Genomic DNA, 19,998 nt, shown 5'->3' with positions numbered 1-19,998 from the left:
TAAAAGGGGGCTAGGCTAGGGGACGCTCTTCTTTATTTTATCCGGCTTGCCACAAAGACCTTTCAGGTATCTAGGACCATGCTTGTTGAAGGGGAACAAAAGGGGTAAACAATGTATTGCGAAGAGAAGTTTATGAAAAATTGAGGGATTTTGTTATCAAAAAGACATATGATCCATAAGATCAAACATAATTTTGCTACATTTGATTAATTTCATTCCTAAAAGAGGGATTCTTTATTTTTTGAGGCCCCCTACACTTCAAGGCCCTCTTGCCCCCTCTCGGAGGCCCTGCTTGTTCAAGGCAATGCGCAGGTGCATTTTAGCAAAAAGGCGGTAAAAAACAAAATGGCGGCAGGAGGTACTTTGGACACAATGGTATAAATTTGATTGTGATTCACAATTTAGTATTTATTATTGTGATTCACAAAAAATTAAAATTATCAAAATTTGGTTAAGCATATGGATTCTCGCATCAGCAAACGAGCTTCGCGCAGAGGAGATACGTGACAATATGGACTTCTAAAACCAATATCGTTTAGATATGCAAAAGGCCATCAGCTTACACTTAACATTTATTTGATCCACTAAACTAATCTATTCACCCAAGGCTTATACTAATGGTCATCATGCAGGTATTTCAACATAAATCGTTGGTAATGACGTAGGTCGCGGAGGATACAGCAACGTAAAGCAAGTGTATCTCCGTGTGTAATTTAGAGAGTTGACAGGTCTGAAAATGTAAGAATCCAAATGCCACAACTTTTCCAGAGTGCAATTCGTTACAGAGTATCTTAACACGTTATAGGAAAATCTTAACACCGGAGATTGATTGCATCATTTAAATAAGAAAGAAGAATATTAATACTTGAGCTCATACAATGGCAATCCATTCATTTAACTGGACGAGTGCTGTTGGTCAGTGATGTGCTGGTCAACTGCTCAGATCTAGCCATAGAAACTAAAGTAACCAATTTTGTATGAAAAGTTAATGGAGAATGACTGGAACACATCTTAAATAGATGTTTCCTGACATAGCTGTCTTTTATTCACTCTCAGGCTGTAATCACAATAAATGCTATGTATGACCATGTTCTCAAACCTGACTTTTCAATACTTTCTAAACCACTTTTTAAAATATTTTCATTTAAATTTCTTTCTATTAAATTCATTTTAAAATGTCTTCAACAGGACAGAAAAATGATATCTCAGGATTCCAGCAGGGAAAGTCTGGAAGGTAAGCAAATCTCATTCTTGTCAATAGAGGCCAAAAATTTATATCAATCAAGATTCTTAGACATCTCAAGGCAAAACTTTTAAATTTGAATAGTAAACTATTTTTTCATAAAAAGGTTTGGAGAAAATGTATGAAGAGGATTCAGCGATAGACCTTTCCCAAGAGCTAGATGATAATATCAAAGATTTGTGCAAGCTACGAAAATCAATCCCATCAAAGTGCTGTGAAGTACTTGACCAAATTATGGAGATAAAAACTCCTAAAATGGTAAGACAATTGTTGACATAACTTTCTTCTTGACAATGTTTGTTCCCTTTGTGAATGCAGAAATATATTTATAAAGTTTATGTATCTAAATAGTTAAGATCTGTTTATCAAACTAATTAGTTCTGTTGTTTCTATTGTATTGTTCATTGTTCATTCATTCTCAAATGCGATACTTTTAGAATGATTGTGCTCAACATAATGTGCTGATTCAAGATCAGTAACATTAGTTAATTGTCAGCAGAGAACTAGGGAGTCAAATATTTTGGCTTTTTAATAAGCCCATTTACCTTTACTTTTTTGTACTTTGAAAGTAATTTTGAAGCCCAAAAGCTTTTCTAGATTTGCAAAGTATTTTAAAATGGCTTTGAAAAAAGCAAACATTTCACAACATATTGCTAAAAGCTTTTTCGTCATGTGCTTGCCCTTTTTTGATTGGCCTATTTCGATCCACAACTGGGTATATATCTTCCTTGGTGTTCTTTCAGAACCTTACTTTGACTTTTTATACTCTGAGAAGTGTCAGATGAAAAAGCTTTTATTAATATCTTGTGAAATGTTTGCTTTTTTCAAAGCCATTTTCAAGTTTCTTTCCACCAAAAAAGTGTTTTAAGTAAAAATCATTGAAGGTCCCTGTTTATAATTTTGATATAATTGAGAGGAAATATATAGTTTTTTGTAAAGACCTGAAATATGAGTCTAGAACAACCTTTTTTATGTCATTGTTATGACTTTGTTAAGGAAAATTTGAGCAGTATATCATCATATGAAGCCATCCAGCCTTCAGTTGAAAATGAATGGAAACAATTTCAAAGTGGTATGTTACAAACTTACAAATTGTACAGCTCTGCCTACATGTCATCAAGCTTAATGTAACAACAGACTGGTCAAACAATTTTCTTGATTGGAGTCTAGACACATTATTTTACTCTAGGGTTACTTAAATTTGATTTTTATTAATTTTTTTGATAATAAATTTCTGTTTGCAATAAGTAAGACTTTATTTTCAGTGATACAAAGAAAGCTTGAAAAGTAATGATAGGTAGCAAAGTGTGATTGTATTTATATAAAGAGCTCATTGGAATAAGTTGCATGTTTGGGTCTCAATGTTATGTGACTGTAAATGATAGTGTGCCTGTAAACAAAGTTACTATAAGCAGGGTCAATTGTACTACAATAGCAATTTAATGGAGTTGAATGCAATGTTATTTATTTCTGATCTTGTTTTCTAGATTTTGATAAGATGATGCAAAAATGCAAAGGGTCATATGAGAAAAATTCATTACCCGAGGTTGGTATATTAACTAGTGTTTAATACACATTCCTGGACTTTAAAAATGCTTATCTTTTATGCTTGGTAAAGTATAATACATATATACATAAAGAGACCTGGGAGTATGAGGAAGAGACATTTGTATAGCATAGGAACAATTGTATCACAGTGACTATAGATAACCATTCATATGTTTCTTACCCCATAATATCTTAGTAAGAAACAGTATACTTAGCAAACCTTAAGCTGTGTAGGGCATAAATCTCTAAGGTAACAAGATATCAAAATGCCCATGAGAAATGTTCCTGCTATCTTTCTTGTAGGACTTTAAGCTTCTTGTTAAACATTGTGAAACCTTGATGATGCTTGAAGAAGTGCAGAGGGGTATGGGACTAGATGACACTCAAGAGCTGCTGTTTAGTGGAAAGAAAAAACAAAATGACTGCGAGACACCATTGGAAAAGAAAAGAAGCCTTAGAAGATCTGGCCTCAAAGATTTACCATCATTGGCTTCATCAGCTGGCAAAAGGACATCAGAAAAGAAGGCTGGCAGTTTGTCAAAAATTCCAAAACTTAAACAAGGGACCTCAACCCCTAGAACTCCAGTATCAGCATCTACATCATTACGAAAAAAGTTGTTCAGAAAAGCTGCAAAAAGACCTTGAATCATAAAGCACTTAATATAAATACTCCATGGTGTTAATTATGATTTTTTGGATCATCACTAATACTCTCATGTTACAATATTGTATCACTCCAGTATCTGTCATTGTAAATAAACTTTTGCTTATTGTTGCTGTAAAGTTTAAAATATGGACAACAAATATAGCATTGCATTTTATTCAAGTGCTGGTTTTGTGAAGTGCTTTACTGCTCTACTGTTGATATTTTCTAATCTATAAATTAAAAAACCATCATGAAAATCCTAGTCAGTAAACAATTTTGTGAACATGTAGACCTTTGCCAGCTCCATTGGTTTTACAAAAATTTTATTTTATTCCTTTTAATGTGTACGTAATTTCCTTAATCTTTATATGCTGCTTTTTGAATTACAGTTTTAAATCTCATATGATTTGTAGTCAGTCACCACCATATTTTAGCATTGAAAGTTAGATAAAGAAAGTTTCAATTACATGTAAACACAGTCACATTTTGATAATTATAATTATATTGGTTGTAGATTTTATGTGAAAACAAAATTCCTTTATATCCATGCAGCAATGCTGCAGTTGTTTAATTTGATGTTATATTTCCCATCAAATCAATGTTGAGGAAAATCACCCATTAATTTTGCAGCCTCATTTTTGAAATTACTCCAAACTTCATCCTACAACTTTTTGAAATTAGATAAGGACTCCCATCATAGTTAAGTTTTGTTTACTGTTTGTTTGTGTATATTAGATTTGTTGGTGATTCAAAATTTGTAAACTTGTATGGGATTTGAACACGTAAATAGTTCCAGGCATACTTTTCACAGTTGTAAATTCAAGTGTATTAAAGTATTTTTAACTTTTGATGATTTATTCTTCAAGATTGATCTTTTACAACATTTATATATTTTGTTTTATTTGCATTCTTGACTGTAAAAGCAGAAACCATGCATAAATTGGGAAATTTCTGGTTCTATATTACTCATGTATGTGTGCTACTTCGAACAGATGACATTGTGATTGGTGACCAGAGCTCATTAATCTGCAAAAGTGGCACTCCCAGGCACAAAAGTTCTTTCTCAGGAATTTTTGCAAGCATATTTCTGAATCGGTTTTCATTTACCTTTATTGTATTACAGTCATGATTTCTTTATACATCTATTCTTTCTTGGTATTGAAATTGAACCGCAAAATAAAATAGGTAGTAGTTGCAAGTCTTTTTTACCAAAATGATAGAAAGTATTACTGTATCCCTCTTTTCTCATACATTATGTTATGACTTGTAGGACTTATTCTTGCATAATAGGCTGAAGAAAGCAGACTCCTTTAAGTGAAAGTCGTCATGCTTTTGAATCTGGTAGTTGTGAATTTCTGACATATTTGAGCAAAAGGTACACTTCCAAAGAATTCACCAAAAACAACAATTTTCGATAATTTGCGACAACACAAACACAAGAGTGAAAGTAAATTTATACTGAAATAATCAAATCTTTCAAGTATGATAAACTCTTAGGTAAAAAAAAGAAAATTCTTATATAAGATCTTATGTTGAATAAGATGAAACAATATTAGAGTTTCTGTTGTCAACAATGAAAGTTATTGGGAATACAAACTTTCATGGCTGTTTTTCATATCTTTGAAATGAGAAAAACCTAGTGTAATGTCGAAATTATTGCAACCTTTGCCAAAGAAGCGAAAGCAAAATCTTGAAATTCACAAACCTTGAAAGAAGATGTTGTTAACAGAACTGTTCCATTTAAAGTGAAGCGTTTTAGACATGGGAAAAGGTTTTTGCAGAAATGTCTTTATTTCATGAAATCGATAATAATGATAGGGCTTCTGGACAACCCAAAACAACCCGTAGATAAAAACTAGATCATTCCCCTTTTTATGTAAATACTAAAATACTAGTAGCATTTATTATGTCATTTGTTCAGTTTTACATGTAGTTACCCTGCTTTACTTGGTGGCACATTTTTACTCAGTTTTGCGCTCGCAGGCACAAAATACTATTAATAAGCCCTGAATGTGATGAAGAAAACACTACCATTGAGAAAAATATTGGCCATTGATACTACGCATAATCAATCATCTTTGCGACTAGGAGAAACTAAAATCGATATGAAAAAAAATAAGAGAAGACTGAACAATGGTATTAGGATTGCTTTATAAGTACTATGGCGTCTCTGCATATTGGAATCATAAGGAGGCCAAACGCCTTTGAAGCTTTTATAGTTAAAGGCTTCTCATATCCAGCGAGTACTTTTAGTTTCAGAATGTTAAATGCTTCTGGCAATTAAGATTTGCGAACATTGGAAGTGTCAACAACTTGTGAAGATAATAATGGCCAAGGCTGATTTGACCGTTATTTTTGAGGTGCAGTAAAAAGAACTGTAAACCAACAGTGAAAGACATCAAATTAGCTGGTAGCATAATAACAGAACATGATTAAACGAAAATACAATTTTTTCAAAAGTTAAGCTACATTAGCCCCTGTGAAAAGGCTTTTTCATATCATGCTAATTTACTATTTACAACTTAAAATCGGTATCCTCCTTTTAAGGGTAGTTAAGATTTTGAGCACAAATACGTAGGCTGTAACAACTGCTCGATAATTGGGAAAGGATTAAACATGTTGGGAGACATTTAATGTGTTGTCAGTGATGTGGTGGGGTTCCTGTGAATAAAATTACCACATAAATACCCGGGTGATATTGGAATAAATATTGTTCATTAAAAAAGGGAATGGCAGTGATACTTTCATATTATACATCTTATAAACCTCATAGCACTTCATTTTTGTTCATGACTGTATAGATAATTGTAGATAACTGTACAGAATTTCTTCAATTATTGCCGAAATTGAAAATCCAGCTCTACTTGAGTACAACATATTCACCACTTTTTTCTTCAGATTTAAAAACTTGGCCGTAAGGTACTTAGTTTTAGAATGTATCTAGCCAGGATACCAATAAGAATACTAGTATATTATTCCTAAAAAAGAGCTAATCAATTGGAGGAGGTGAAACCATATCATTTACAAAATTGTCATAATCCTCAGTCATTTTTGGTTCCTTCAAAAATGATGAGGTCACAACAAAGGTTTCTTAGCCTGACGCCATTGCTCTTTGCAAGCTCAACAGTTCCATTAATGACTTTTGCCTGTCAGGATCAATTAATCGTCTTTCAAAATCTTTAATTATTCCTTCAAGGACAGACTGGTCGTTGCAATCAGAAACATTCAACAAACGATCGAAAACAGATGCCCAAAATTCTTTGCCTTGTCGTCTGAAAGTGAATCAAATTTACAAGTGGTTAAATAAAGCAGAAAGCAATAATCTCAAGTGTAATTAAAACTCTGAAAATGTTAACACGCACTTAGTCTTGTAAAATATCATGTCGTTTACAGGTTTTAGGTGAATAAAGGTGAATATCAAGCTTCCTTCCAAACAATCGGGTCTCCAATCTGCCATTTCTAGCTTAAATTAGTCTAACTAAAAGTGGTATTTTCAATACAGAATCAGATTGAGCAGTATAAACAATATAAAGAGAAGTTCCGTACAGGAAAAAATCGGACAATGTCTCTCAAATCTATTAACTCGATAAAAGCTGAAATGCAACTACGATATACCAGAGCAACCTCAAGAAAACGAAGACCTTTGAACGTCACTCTGTTCCAGCTGGTATGAACTAAATTTGTGGGATGACACGTAAGAACAGATTACCGAAAGTCGTCGAACTAGTCCCCCCCCCCCTCGAAGACTTCACTCCCCAAAGCCTTCACCCGAAAAGAATGTTTTGTGACATAAGCTCCTACCTTATCAGCTGAGGTATTCCCTTGGTAGCAATGGGTTTATCCCGAAATATCTTTATTTTAAGTATACTGTCCAGCCTCAAATAGAGGTAGAAAATTTACCTAGGTAATATTTTTGGCTGTCGTTGAACAAGTCCCTACCTTCAAATACGCCTCCACCTAAAAATATTGCTGTGCCCCCGGGGGCTTATTCAAGGACTTACGGTACTATGAGTGACTTGATGCACAAAGAAACAAAAGTGACATTAATGTAAAAATACCTGCTTGCAACTTTGACTGGCTTGTACCTGTCACCGAAGAGATAACAGTCCAAATATGTGCCATGAAGGACAACATGGATCGTTCCAGCCACGCCATAGTAGTCGATCTAAAAGCCGATTTGGCATGCAGCGCTTGCTTATTGTTTTCACAGAGGTTATATACCGATTCAATTTTTTATTGTACGACGCATATCAACTGCTGATCAAAACTAACAATATAATCTACCTGTTTTACTTATAAATAGACGTTGTTAAATATATATTTGTTGCAGATTATAAAAGATTTGACCAATATAACTGAAGATTATAGTAGAAGTCAATGTTATTTTGACCAATAGAACATAACACAAATTAACCGAATTCAAGACCTTTCAAAATTTTAGTCATTCTCCGAAAGCAGACAAGTGACTAAGAGGTGACCAGTTAGGTCTGAACGCTGCTTTCTAGAATCTGAAAGCTATTTTACCGTCTGAAACGAGATTTTTAGATTTTGTAGCAGAAATTTACTTATTCTGGTCCGACTAAGAATTTTCAAGTAGCTTTTTTGAAAAATAAACATTGGGGCAACTGGCAAATTCAATTAAAGAAATATATATTTGTTCCAATCTCTACTATTTTTAAGACAGGGGACCATTTGAAGATTGCAACAAATTTCACTGATATATACCATAAAAGAATGCATGAAAATACAGCTTTAGAGAGTACCTCTTCAGTATGCAAAACTTGGTATAATGAATCAGCAACTTGCTTTAATGCTATTTTTTCGTATACCTAACTAGCTTCTTCAAATCTAACGATAAAGGGCTGGATCTTTTAGAATTTCAAGGGTCATCAACTTTGCAGTTAGAGTTGGGACAGGGAATTCTTTTGTCAATAATGCTAAATCCTAGAAAATATTTCGCAATAACTGTACACTATTAAGTGTACTTCTAATTTTTTCCGGAAAAGAATTTTCTTTTCTTTTAATACCTGATATTTCCATGGCAAGTTTTTCTTCATCTCGATGCATTCAAATTTGTCTGTATTACAGCTGCCAATAAAGGTCACTGTATTCGAATATAAAGTTAGATCGAGACATCTTCCGAAATCCGCTAAGGTCAGGCAATTGATCTCAGTTGGGTTGTCAACGTTGCCTGTGACTCTGAAACAAGATGAGGAATGAACGTTTACATTCGATGAAGTCAGAAGGTTGAGTCCACTCTTGGAGTCCATTTATAATACGTTGTAGAGGCTAGTGGCAGTAATTGGGCAACCATTTTTATTCTTTTTTTCAATCTAATCAGTTTTCTTTGAAATTTTACTGTATTGCTTTGCTATTCATGTAATTTAAATCTGTTTGAAAAAAATGTTTTTTCTAGTGCAACTATTTGAAAACTATTTAATTCAGTGTGAGTCAGGAAATTATTCATGTAAAACTTGTTGGAAGTATAATTATAATTAGAATAAGATTCAGACAAACAAACAATAGTTTTATCAATATTGTCTTGCTTCTAATCTAGGCCAGTGTTTCTTAGGCTCTTCACACTATTGACCCAAAAAGATTCAACACTTATCGACAAATATTACAGCTAATAGACAGCACTAAATGACTGATAGCAACTCAACTTTTAAACATTAATGATATCTCTTTTGAGTGAAAGCTAAGCAACATACCTATTCAGCAAGAAATTATCAGGTTTGACGTCACCATGTATAATAGAGCAGTCATGCATCGTCTTTACCAGTTTGCAGACATTGAGCCCGTAAAGCAGTGCGAACGTGTCTGTCTGGCCGACTCTCTCTTTTAAATGCTTGTTAACAAGGTCCTGGATAAAACCGTTGGTAAAATCCGTTAATAGAAGGACATATATAAAAACGTGGACAATGTATATATTGATTATTTTAGCAGTAGAATGAATATATCAACATATGCGATCGATAGCTGAAAAAGGTATAAGATTAAGGTGTTCTTAGATGTAACACCTCATCAGGAATGTCTTTCTCTGTATTGTAAAATTACAATCAAAGGATAGCTTTTTTAGATGGCACTCGAAATTTCAAATTACTTACCAACAATGTGCCACCAGGATGATGGGGAAATTGAATGGCTGCTGCATCAGAATATACATAACCGCTCAATGGTTGGATAAAGCAGTCGTGCTGCAAAAAGAATGAACAAGTTATGTTAAATAGATAACGTTAACTCTTCACATAGCTGTTCAGCTATAACTGTTTGTTGATTGCCTAGCTAATTTACTTGCTTTATATTATAAAGCTTTCTCTCTCTGTGTAACTAGGCATTGCCTTTATCTGTTTTCAATTCTGTCAGTTAGTGAAGAGTTGCCCATGCAATAAAAGCATGTCAGACTTTTCAACAATGATAGGATAGAAAAGAAAAATAGCCATCAAACACTAGAGAAAGGCGCTTTTAGTTCTCAAAACATGATAGATTACAGCATGTTAAACATCGTACATCACATCTTTAGTGAACTGTTTCTAAATATCCATGGGTTATACTTACTAATTTGGGATCTATGTCATTCTGGACTAGTCTCTTTTGTATTTGTGTGCCAATGTGAAATTCCCATTGACACAGTATCGGAGACTTCATTACCTTAGGAGGAGAAAAAAAAGAAAACGCTTGGTATAAAACATTACAGCCATTATCAGGCAGAAATAACACGTGAACTGCTATTCGTAGTTGGAAAATTTCTAAACGAATGAATTTAGAGCAATAAGCACTGGACATGAATTTAGAGCATTGATCTTGATACTTGTAGCAACAAAATATACCACGGAATACATAATAACAATGATATGATACATAAACCGAGACCTTTCATGAATTGCGAAGGTCCTATCTTTGGCTTTTGTCTACAAATTTCACATTTTTACTTCTTAAAACTATATAGGCTGTAAAGCACTTTTGCCGCGAGCTCCTGATTTAGGCCCAAGACCAGAAACTTATGAGCAAGTATCCTTTATCGCAACATGGGCCATAGCGAGAAGACCCTTGAGGGAGGATTTGTACTCTTGATCATCAAAATATTATTTTTATAATGGTAAGCGAAGGTGATACTTACTTTCAGGGCAGTCTCCTCGCTATCACCACGGCTAAGGTTGTAAGCAGAATAAACCACTGCAAAACCACCAGTAGCTACTTTCTTGACAATCTTGTAGTCGTCATCACCTAATTTCAAAGGAATTCGTAAAGTATGATCTTTCTAAAGAGTTATAGTAAAGCTAAAATTCAGGAACACAGATGCTTATAATTCAAGTAGAGACGGAGTGACTTTATAGAAGTTTTGAGATTTCGTTGGCCATTTAAATTTTCCATTGGTTGGACTAAACAATAGTCCTATTGTGTGTATCCAATCGGCAATGTGAATAAAGTTAATTCTCAATGTTTTCTCAATCATAAACTTGCTACAAAGCCTAACGAAACATAGTTCCTTCAATGTTGAAAATTAACAAGGAAAAGCAATGTTAAATGGAAAGAAGAAATCGTTTCTTTTCATCCTACACTTTTGAAGCTTGAAAGGTCATGAATAAAAATTCTTAAAACCAAATAGAACATACCTAACAGTACTTTGCTATTTACGAAAAATCTCTCATTGAGCGACTTCTCCGTCTCAAAAGTTAGGTTTGGGTAGATTTCGAATTCCATTGTTTTCACAATGGCCGTTATTGCTTTTGAGCCAGAGACATCTACAGGCTTTGAAGTAAAACTTCTTCCAGAGACTGACACATTGGACAACCCTGCGTTCAATGTAAGTGAATGCAATGCTGCTTCGACGTGACTTGTTTCGGCTTCAGCAAACTTCTTTAAAATGTTGTCTTCGTGAACTGCCGACTTGTTTTCTGGCTTGCTGTCTTTGGCAACCTCGTCATTAACAAACACCGGGGGCGTATTATGCAAGTGCCTGTTGGTTGTCGAGCAGATCGCATCTATGTTTGATTCACTTCCTTCTGAGAATCCGCGCGAGCTTGAGGACGATGACTTCCTGAAAGTATCGCTAGAGCTCTCGCCACTTTGTTCCTGTATTGTGCTTAAGTTTTTCGAATCGCAAGCCAGCTGCTGCGTAGCGTCAGCCTGCTGTATCTCTGAATCGTGCAGGTTGCCAATGGCTGTGCAGGAAAAACTCGGGCGCGGTTCAGCTGGAAAGAAGGGCGTAGATGTTTTTGCAGAGACATTCGAAGCTGTATGATCAGAAATCGTGTATTCGAGCCGCCCATGACTTACTGACATGTGCTGCGTATCGACCAACGCGTTAGTGCAGCTCGATTGCTGTCGGGGAATTTTCATGTTATTTCCTGTCACTCCTGTCTCGTCCAATTTAGGCTTCTTTTCCCTGAAAAAAAACAACATGGTTTGGAACATGTACTACACTATCTACTTGAGCTGCGAAAAGAAAAGAAACATTGAAAATAAGTTCTTAGAAAATTTTGAAAAACCATAATCATCAATGTAAAACATTAGACAAGCTAAATCTTAAAATAGAGCAAAGGTAGGAAATATGATTACTCTTTTGGATTTTGGAATTTTGCAATGAAAATTTTTTACCTTTCGCTCCAAAAAGTAAGGAACTAAAAGATTTTGATGCAGTTTATTAAAAGTACAAAAAGGGATTCAGCGTAATATGTTGAAAGGTTTCTGGTATCAAAAACACCAACTTAGTTATGCACTTTCATGAGCAGGGGTGGCCTAATTGCTTTAGAAACTGGAAATTTATGGAACACAGACAATATTCTTTAATATCTGTTTCATTAGTGGCTTTTTAGTAAGACATAAAGCGATAGTTACAGGAACCTGCTTGGCAATGTTGCAAAAATAGTTCATAGCATATACTTGTACGAACATTTACAGGACGATGATTTGAGTTAAACTCAACAATTTAATATAAAGATATATTCTACCTTGGGCTATTACAGCGAGAAATACGATGCTCTTGAATTCAAACTTTTAAGTGCAACATTTTAATACAACAGAAACGTTTTAGGAGGTTTCAGAAAGAAAATATTCTTTTCAGTGACCTACACAAGAAAGCGTGGTTTTTCTATCAAACTTAGTCGTCTGTAGGGCAATTAAGTTTCCTCCCCCGATGATTAGCGAACGACTAAAATTTGATGACATTGACGACGACGGAGCAGTTTATGGAATCTATAGAAGTGAGGATTTTCTGCAGAATTACAACTTAAAAAAATCTTTCACTAACCTCGAAACAATTGACTGATTCTCTTCGTTTCCAAAATCACCATTTAATTCATCATCAAATATTTTAAAGCACCCACCAGGAGCTGAAATGAAACATTGCTAAAGGTATCCAAAAACATTTTCTGAGACAGTTAAGTTATTAACGATAGGATTTTTTACACTTGGAATTTCAGAAATCATCAACAGTGGTGCAGTAAAGCGGTTTTGAGACTGGATACTGTCCCAGGTGTTAAAGAATAAGATGGGATCATAATGGCAGATAATCGATACCCAAGTAAATGAATTCTGCAAAAATTCTTACATTGGTACTAGCAAATAATCAATAGCAGTTTGACTGCTGATATCTCCTGAAAATCAAAATGCATTTACCGTTTTATCGAAGTTTGGATATTTTAAGAAAAGCCATACCTAAAGCGGGTTTATCACCAAATTGCTGCTCAAAATCGTTGGACGCTTCAATTGTAGAGTTAATAGTAAAATCATCGGCTCTCCACATCTCATGAATAGCTTGTGTAGCTACTTTGGTGTGAATTGTTGGAGATGGCGCCCAAATGGGACTTTTAGGTGGCACTGGGAAAGCCAGCCCGCTGTTGTAAGGTAAAGATCGCTTGATCTTTGATGCTGGTGTTAACTGCTGCACTGGATGGACTTTTGGCTTTAGTGGATTACCAGAAACTTGTATCCAGCACCCAGTATTTTGTGGATGGTCTCCTCTTGCTGAAGAAACATTCATAGCACTGGGATCAACAGTAGGCAAGCGCACCGTGGAGGTTTCATGTACGACATTCACATTTTTCCCTCCAAGTTCTGGTTTACCAAACTCAATATCTGGACCCAAACACGCAAAACTTGCATCATCCTCTAATTCATCACCCACGAAAATACTATTTTCTGGCATCTTTCTAGGGTTTTCGTTTGATAAAGTATCTTCCTTTGAGGAAATCTGGGAAACTTCAAATCCGGTACCCGGAAACCCATCGCCTTCTTCTCTGAACCTCGGAATGCCATGTACACTGGTACTTTCTGTTGGTCCATAAAACTTCATGCTGTTATAGCCATCAACGGGTTTGGTTCCGATCTCAGTTATTTCCGAATCCCGCATAACATCACGTATTCCCTTGAACTGGTTGGGTAGAGGTAGCCGGGAGATGTTATGCTTACTTGTACTTTCAACAGGCCCTGCCATATAGTCTTCTATATCATCTAAAGAGTCCAGACTAGATTCATCTAAATTATTGGAACATGTTCCGTAAGTAGAAAGATTTGCGACAGACCTCTCTAGACCACCCCCATGTATCTTATCAGTAGCTGATGAGAAATTCAGCCTTTGCCTTGAGGTTCCAGACCTGAAACGACATGAAATAAAATTAGTAGTAGTAGCAGTAGTAAAAGGATTTAGCACAAGACTGACGGGGACCTATCAAGAAAAACGAGGAAGTAAAGGTCTTGGGCAGCTGACCAGCAAGTTAAATGTGAAGAGGAGTACAAAACATTTTAACAATTAAATTTACTTTACAGGCAAAAAAGTATTTCTGAAAAAAGCAATTTGGAATACTCCAAAATATGCAAAATCAGTTAAATTTTTCAAAAATCGGGCGAGCTATGGCCAAAATAAGATTTTAAGTTTACTAACGGATTATTGTTATTTTGGCTCAGTTCATAAAGTTATGAACTGAGACTAAATTACAGAGGTTTGATGGGGCCCGAGCTTGTGCTAATCTGGTCATATCTCTGCCAATTCGTAATAACTTTAACTGATTTTGCAAATTTAGAGGTATTTCATGATGCTCTTTTAGGAAATGGGAACAAATTTCAACAAATTCTAAAAATAGATTTTTGTGACGTCAACATTTGAGAACTCTATCATAACAAATGCACAAAAACGCTTGTCATTTGACTTGGATTTGTTTTCTTTGCAACAAAGAATAAAGATCTATTCCTTTGAATAACTACCCCAGGCAACCTTTAAATTTTTATATTAATTTAAATTAAGTATTTGTGGTGTGCCCATGCTCTTTTGAGGGAGCATCTAAAGATGATGGCATTTTCTCTACACTAGGTTTAAATAGAGCAAGACAAATTAAACAGCAAAGAACATCGTATAAATTTAAACGAAAAGACATAATGGTTTTTCGCATTTTGAACATTGTCAAGGGGATGCTCATTCAAGAAACCGTTATAAGATGGCAGTATCTAGTGTATTAAATCTCAATGGCACTTACTTTTCGTCTTTAACCAATGATTGCAACACATCATTTCTAGGAAAAAAAGAGCTTCGTTCCAGACCATCCTGATTTGAGTCTGCTACTTCACTTTGCTGGACCTCAGCTCTATTTTTAGTGCTCAATGCACAGGATCTAGTGCCCTGCTGAATACCGATCTTTACCTCTGTACCCAAAACACAAGTCTCTTCCATGTCAGTTGGAAAGTGAGAGGTGCAGTCATCCCTGAAGGGTTGCACAGCATACTTTGGGTTGAGTGCTCGCAACTCTTCCAGTGAAAACTCTTGGTTACCAAGGTACACATCAGATTTGCAGTATCGCTCTACAAATTGACATTCATCAATCTGAAATAAAAACAAGAAGAGCATTTAAAACTTTTGCCAAAAATCGATTTTCAATTCTAATCTGGAAATTTTTAAATTTATCTTAGCTTCTTAGCTTCTTGGTTTTAGTAAGTCTAAGCTTAAAAGCCATGGTGCATGTGCACCTCTGATGGAATCATTAGAGACTTTGTACATATCAACCCAGAATTTTCCTCTTACCATTTCAGCTTGACCCCCTTTTACTGTTCCAAGATATCAAAGGATCAAGAAGTATCAAATATAGATAAATTTCCAATTGTTATTCTGGTAAATCAACAGCTGAAACCTTATTAACAGACTGTTATAAAGCTATTAAAATTGCCACTAATGATTACCTTTTTCATAGTATCTAATGGATTGATAATTGGTTCTTTGGCAACTTTCTTCGAACTGAGTGGCTTTCTGTCACTCATGACAATTTGCTTTGGTGTGCGATCTGGTTTCATGTCTGCATCTTCATCTTCATGAATCATAAATCCTGGTTGTGAATGACAGGTGCTTTGTTTGCTAGAAATCTGGAGATTATAAGAGAATCCTTTTAGTTGTTAACAAAGTGGCAATTACTAAGTTGAAAGCCAATGGACATGCAAGATGTTTGGCACTAAGAATTAAATCTAATTTTATTTGAGGGAAGAATTCCATGTGGGAAAGAACCTCTAGTATGAAAAGAAAAAATTAACAAAAAGCAAGATTATATGAAGGGTACAATGTCCTGTAGTCAACTGTTTATGGTTAGCAATAGACCCTGCAGCAGCACACTTATGATTGAGAAAACATTAAGAATTTGCATCACTAGCCTATATGAGAATGTGTTTTAAATTTCTATTAGAATGAAACTTGTTTCAAGATGATCAAACCTTGGATGAGGTCCATTTGGCAGGTTTACTGGCATTCTCCTTGACAATTTTGGAATTTATCGGTGGTTCTTTCCATTCACCTCTGGCTGCTGGAACCTTTGCTTCTGATGCATTTTCATCTTCATACACCACAATTGGCTGGGCCTGTATCTGTTTTTTACTAGTTTGTATTTTGAGACCTATTGATGTTTTCCCTTTGAAAAATTAAATAAGACATTCAGTGACTGCTCAAAAGCATACATAATTAAACATATCTTTACACAAATAGTCAGAATTAAACAAATCTGGCATCCAGGTTTTTAGTGACCTATTATCTCAATTGATGGAAAATAACATACCTGATTTGGCTTTTATTCGATCATGATCAACTTTTCCGCTTTTAGCATGTTTTAAGGATGCAAGTGATGCTCTTTCCTCACCATCATGCTGGACAAAATCATCTACATCGCCTTTTATTTTTGCAGCAAGCCTCTGCATAAAGGATCTAAAAAAGGCAGTTTCTTAGTGCTAAATTCAGTAGGCTGTCTGAAATATTAAACTATTAAGGGCTCAGTATTCTACATAATTAAAATATCATCATCAACAATGAAACATGGAAATGTGTCTTGATATTTGACAACTGGCTAAAGGAGTCTTGTGCACATGAGATAAGTTAAAAAGAAAGTTAGATGGAATAGTTAATTTTGATCTAATGTGATTAAGCAGCAAAAGTTTATGACAATGTTGATATTATTTATCAGTTTACTACTCTCTTGTGAAACAAAATGGGTGATAGGAAGAATCAATCAGACTTTTAAAACATGTATCACCTTGCTTTTGTGAATATACCACATAAATGAACAGGTTGGGTGTATGTTCTACATGCTTGCTCTGTCAGTCTTTCTGTTGGCAGCATCCTGTATTTTGTTCAAATTTTGATGCCTTTGAGGTGGTGCTTTTTTAAAGAGTTGTGCTTTTTTGTGGATGGGCCCTTTCTCTGATCTTTTTTACATTTCACTTAGTTAGATTGTTGACAAAGATAAATTGTTTTCAAGTCCAACAGGGAAGCATAAGCATAAAGTTAACCTGGTTTTCAAAACTCCAGGTGGGTCTTTTTTAACAGGGATCCTTTTACAAAGGTGGGAAATTTTTAGAGGAAGCATGGTGCAGTTGTGCTACCCTTGAGGCATATTGTAGCACATAAACAAAATCCCTAATGCACTTAAAGGAATGATCAAAAGCACTCCAAAGCTGAACTCTTACAATCAACAATTGATTTTGGTTGTGTGTCTAGATGCTGTTACATAAATTAATCATGGAGCTTAAAAGCCAGAAATGATCATGCATTTATACTTCATTGACATAAACTTTCACTATAAGGAAATACTGACTCGTGAAGCCTTTGAAGACGTAGCAGGGGCTGGGCATTTCTTGCAATTCCTAACTGGTACACTTCATCAGCTTTTTGATAATTGCCAACACATTCAAGAGCATCAGCCCAGTTCTCATAGAATATTGTGTGTGAAGATCCAATGCTTTTGTCGTGCATATAGTTGAATAGTTCCAAGGGCTCTCGAATAATATCAGCCTTTGCAAAGAATGAGATGACAAAGTTAGCAAAATTTCACCCAGCAGGCATTATCATACTGTGTAAAGGTTCTAACTTAACAAGAATCCAGAGTTACTGAAAATATTTAAACTGGCAAAAATGTTTTCAAGACACAAAATTAAAATAGTATAGCTTAAAGTCAAATTAGATAGAAGTCACAAGAAATATCTATAATACTTACATATTTAACCCAAATCTTAACATATCTTGAATCACTTTTATACTTGTCCTCTTTTTCAAAATGTTGAATACATCTTTCAAGAATTTGTTTAACTTCTAGACTTCCTCCATCTGGTGAATTTTGTTCTGTCCAGATGATGTACCTATAAACAAATATTGATTTTTTTCATTTAGAAATGTCATCTCAAGTATCAGACAGTATACATATATATATATAAAGTTCTATTATGTATGTATTTAAGGTCCACCTGAGGCATAAGAATAAAAGGAAAGTTTAATACCTGTGGCACAGTGTAAGTTATTTTGACACAAGCAAAAGCAAAAATAATGTAGGCTTTTAAACCATGCATGGCTGCAAGTAGTTAGTTTTATTGTGAATTAGTTAACAGTGCTGTTGTTTCATTCGCTACCAGAGCAAGAAAATGCATATAAGTAGGCACTGCAGTACTGACGCCGGGATAACTTTGAGTTGAGGGTAAACTTTTAATAGAATATACTTACTTGTACCAATTTTCTAATGGGTCAGGTCCATCGTTTTTTCTAATAGCTTGTTCGTATCTCCTGCAAGATTGAAAAATCCCATACTTACGCAAGTGTTTACAATTTTATCGCTGTCTTGAATAATCCCCAAGAAACATTGCAAAAAGCTGAAGTCATTGCAGTGTCCTTTTGAGAAAACATCATTTATAATTTTCAACACTTTTTTATATTCATATTATCAAATATGAGTAGAAAAGCTAGAAATGGATGACAAAGCAAGAAGAATTGTGCGTAATACCGATAGAAGAAGAGTGCATGGCCTACTTACTGCATCTCGCTTGCTCTCTGTAGCATTGACTCTTTTCGTGGCGTAAGTCCAGCTATCAAACTGTTAAAATCGCGACCATCCTTCCTTGGCTGGATGTTCTCTTTTGACAACTCCCACTCTCCTTCCATCGTTGATTCAGTTCACTTTTAGTGGCAAACAAAGCCACAAACAAGGCCTATGCTCTCTCTATACACACGTTTCTTTCCTCACCAACTGACACACTGTTCAAATTTCGGCGCGGCAACTAGTTCCCAGGCTCTATAGTTTGTCGGCCTTTTATGTCCAGTAGGACGAAAACAAATGATATTCGCAGCGGTGAAAAATGATATTCCCAAGCTGAGAACGTTAATTCGCTGTTTTTCCTAGAACAATTTTTCTTGAATTCTTAGTTATATTCTATTGTATTGTACAACTCGCAAACTAGTATATTTACGGAAAAATGGTACCTTCAAAAAAATATATTTTCCCCTGCTTACTCAAAACCAGGGCCAGCGTCACAGTTGGGTTGGGGGTCATACAATTAAATTTATATGAAATACTGACAGCGGTACATTTTTAAATTCAGATGCCGCGGAGCAGGGGGGCCTGGGGTGCTTAAATCCCTCTACTTTTTGCAAAAAATGCCAAATATTAAGTAATAGACTACCAGTAAAATAAAAGCCTCTTTTTAAACGGTTTTAGCCCCTCACACTTTTTTTAGACCCCAACTTTTCTCAACGCTCCGCGGTGCCTGCAATCAATTTTCCAATTTCTTTGATAGCCATGTTTCTCAAAACGTAAATCTTTCCATGCTGACAGGCGACAGCCCATCGAGATAAAATCGCGATTGCGAATAAACTAATAGTAGATGGGATAATCAAACAAAATGAAAGCCATATGTAACTTTTTGTTGCTGACCACATTATACAATCACAATTCACAATTCCATTAACGGTTATGTTCTGAATAGTGTAAGACGAGATAGTTCTACGTTTAAAACTGATTCTCCAAAGTTTTAAGCAAATATCTAAAAATAATATATAGCATTCAAAAGATTCAGTTCTCCTTCGAGCAAATCTGCAAAATCCTAAAAGAGCACGAAAATATTAAAAACGAGAACATAGCGGTATTCTATGAAATTTCTCTAAATTTTTGTCGAATTCTGTATCTAGAAGCTATCTAGTTTGTTATGTTCTTCATCTTCTCCTTTCAGGTCTTTGTTCTCGAAAACGTGTTAAAACCTAGACCACTTTTCCTCATTCGCAGTAATTCCTGACGCAATAAAACATTCATCCCATGTCCTGAGCTTTATC

The 19,998-nt window shown here is 35.1% G+C and overlaps 2 protein-coding genes across 3 annotated transcripts; one reads left to right on the top strand and one right to left on the bottom strand.

Annotated features, from left to right (window-relative positions):
* Nucleotides 1-293: 293 nt before the first annotated feature.
* Nucleotides 294-4,284, top strand: LOC135694555 (uncharacterized). Of its 2 annotated transcripts, none has more exons than XM_065213357.2 (6): nt 294-375; nt 1,189-1,234; nt 1,350-1,501; nt 2,240-2,315; nt 2,731-2,789; nt 3,095-4,284. In XM_065213357.2, exons 1-6 carry the CDS (start codon nt 346-348, stop codon nt 3,434-3,436), a joined length of 705 nt encoding a protein of 234 aa, XP_065069429.2. In that variant the 5' UTR covers nt 294-345; the 3' UTR covers nt 3,437-4,284. The 2 variants fall into 2 exon arrangements, with proteins under 2 accessions (XP_065069429.2, XP_065069437.2); XM_065213365.2 differs by lacking the exon at nt 294-375 and adding an exon at nt 392-632.
* A 1,556-nt stretch (nt 4,285-5,840) lies between these two features.
* Nucleotides 5,841-18,943, bottom strand: LOC135692487 (uncharacterized). The gene is made up of 18 exons (XM_065210630.2): nt 18,707-18,943; nt 18,400-18,459; nt 17,900-18,041; nt 17,501-17,697; nt 16,469-16,614; nt 16,131-16,324; nt 15,609-15,788; nt 14,912-15,255; nt 13,098-14,035; nt 12,691-12,772; nt 11,054-11,826; nt 10,558-10,664; nt 9,996-10,088; nt 9,545-9,634; nt 9,149-9,300; nt 8,465-8,636; nt 7,496-7,602; nt 5,841-6,709 (listed from the first exon to the last, which is right to left on the bottom strand). The coding sequence occupies exons 1-18, from the start codon at nt 18,832-18,834 to the stop codon at nt 6,529-6,531; spliced, it is 4,086 nt and encodes a 1,361-aa protein (XP_065066702.2). The 5' UTR covers nt 18,835-18,943; the 3' UTR covers nt 5,841-6,528.
* Between the last annotated feature and the right edge of the window lie 1,055 nt (nt 18,944-19,998).

Source organism: Rhopilema esculentum, chromosome 10, assembly GCF_057945365.1.
Source record: "Rhopilema esculentum isolate cy_ngs chromosome 10, ASM5794536v1, whole genome shotgun sequence".
NCBI lineage: Eukaryota > Metazoa > Cnidaria > Scyphozoa > Rhizostomeae > Rhizostomatidae > Rhopilema > Rhopilema esculentum.
Note: the sequence above shows the minus strand (reverse complement) of the source record. Positions and strands in the feature narration are given on the sequence as shown.

Bases quoted from the DNA above. Each gene is read 5' to 3' on its own strand.
- LOC135694555 (XM_065213357.2), top strand. From the start codon at position 346: ATGGCGGCAGGAGGTACTTTGGACACAATG. The intron at 1,235-1,349 runs GTAAGCAAATCT...TTTCATAAAAAG, and splicing joins CAGCAGGGAAAGTCTGGAAG to GTTTGGAGAAAATGTATGAA. The intron at 2,790-3,094 runs GTTGGTATATTA...TCTTTCTTGTAG, and splicing joins AGAAAAATTCATTACCCGAG to GACTTTAAGCTTCTTGTTAA.
- LOC135692487 (XM_065210630.2), bottom strand. From the start codon at position 18,834: ATGGAAGGAGAGTGGGAGTTGTCAAAAGAGAACATCCAGCCAAGGAAG. The intron at 14,036-14,911 runs GTAAGTGCCATT...ATGTCGTTTCAG, and splicing joins TCATTGGTTAAAGACGAAAA to GTCTGGAACCTCAAGGCAAA. The intron at 10,665-11,053 runs GTATGTTCTATT...CTTTGAAATTAG, and splicing joins AAATAGCAAAGTACTGTTAG to GTGATGACGACTACAAGATT.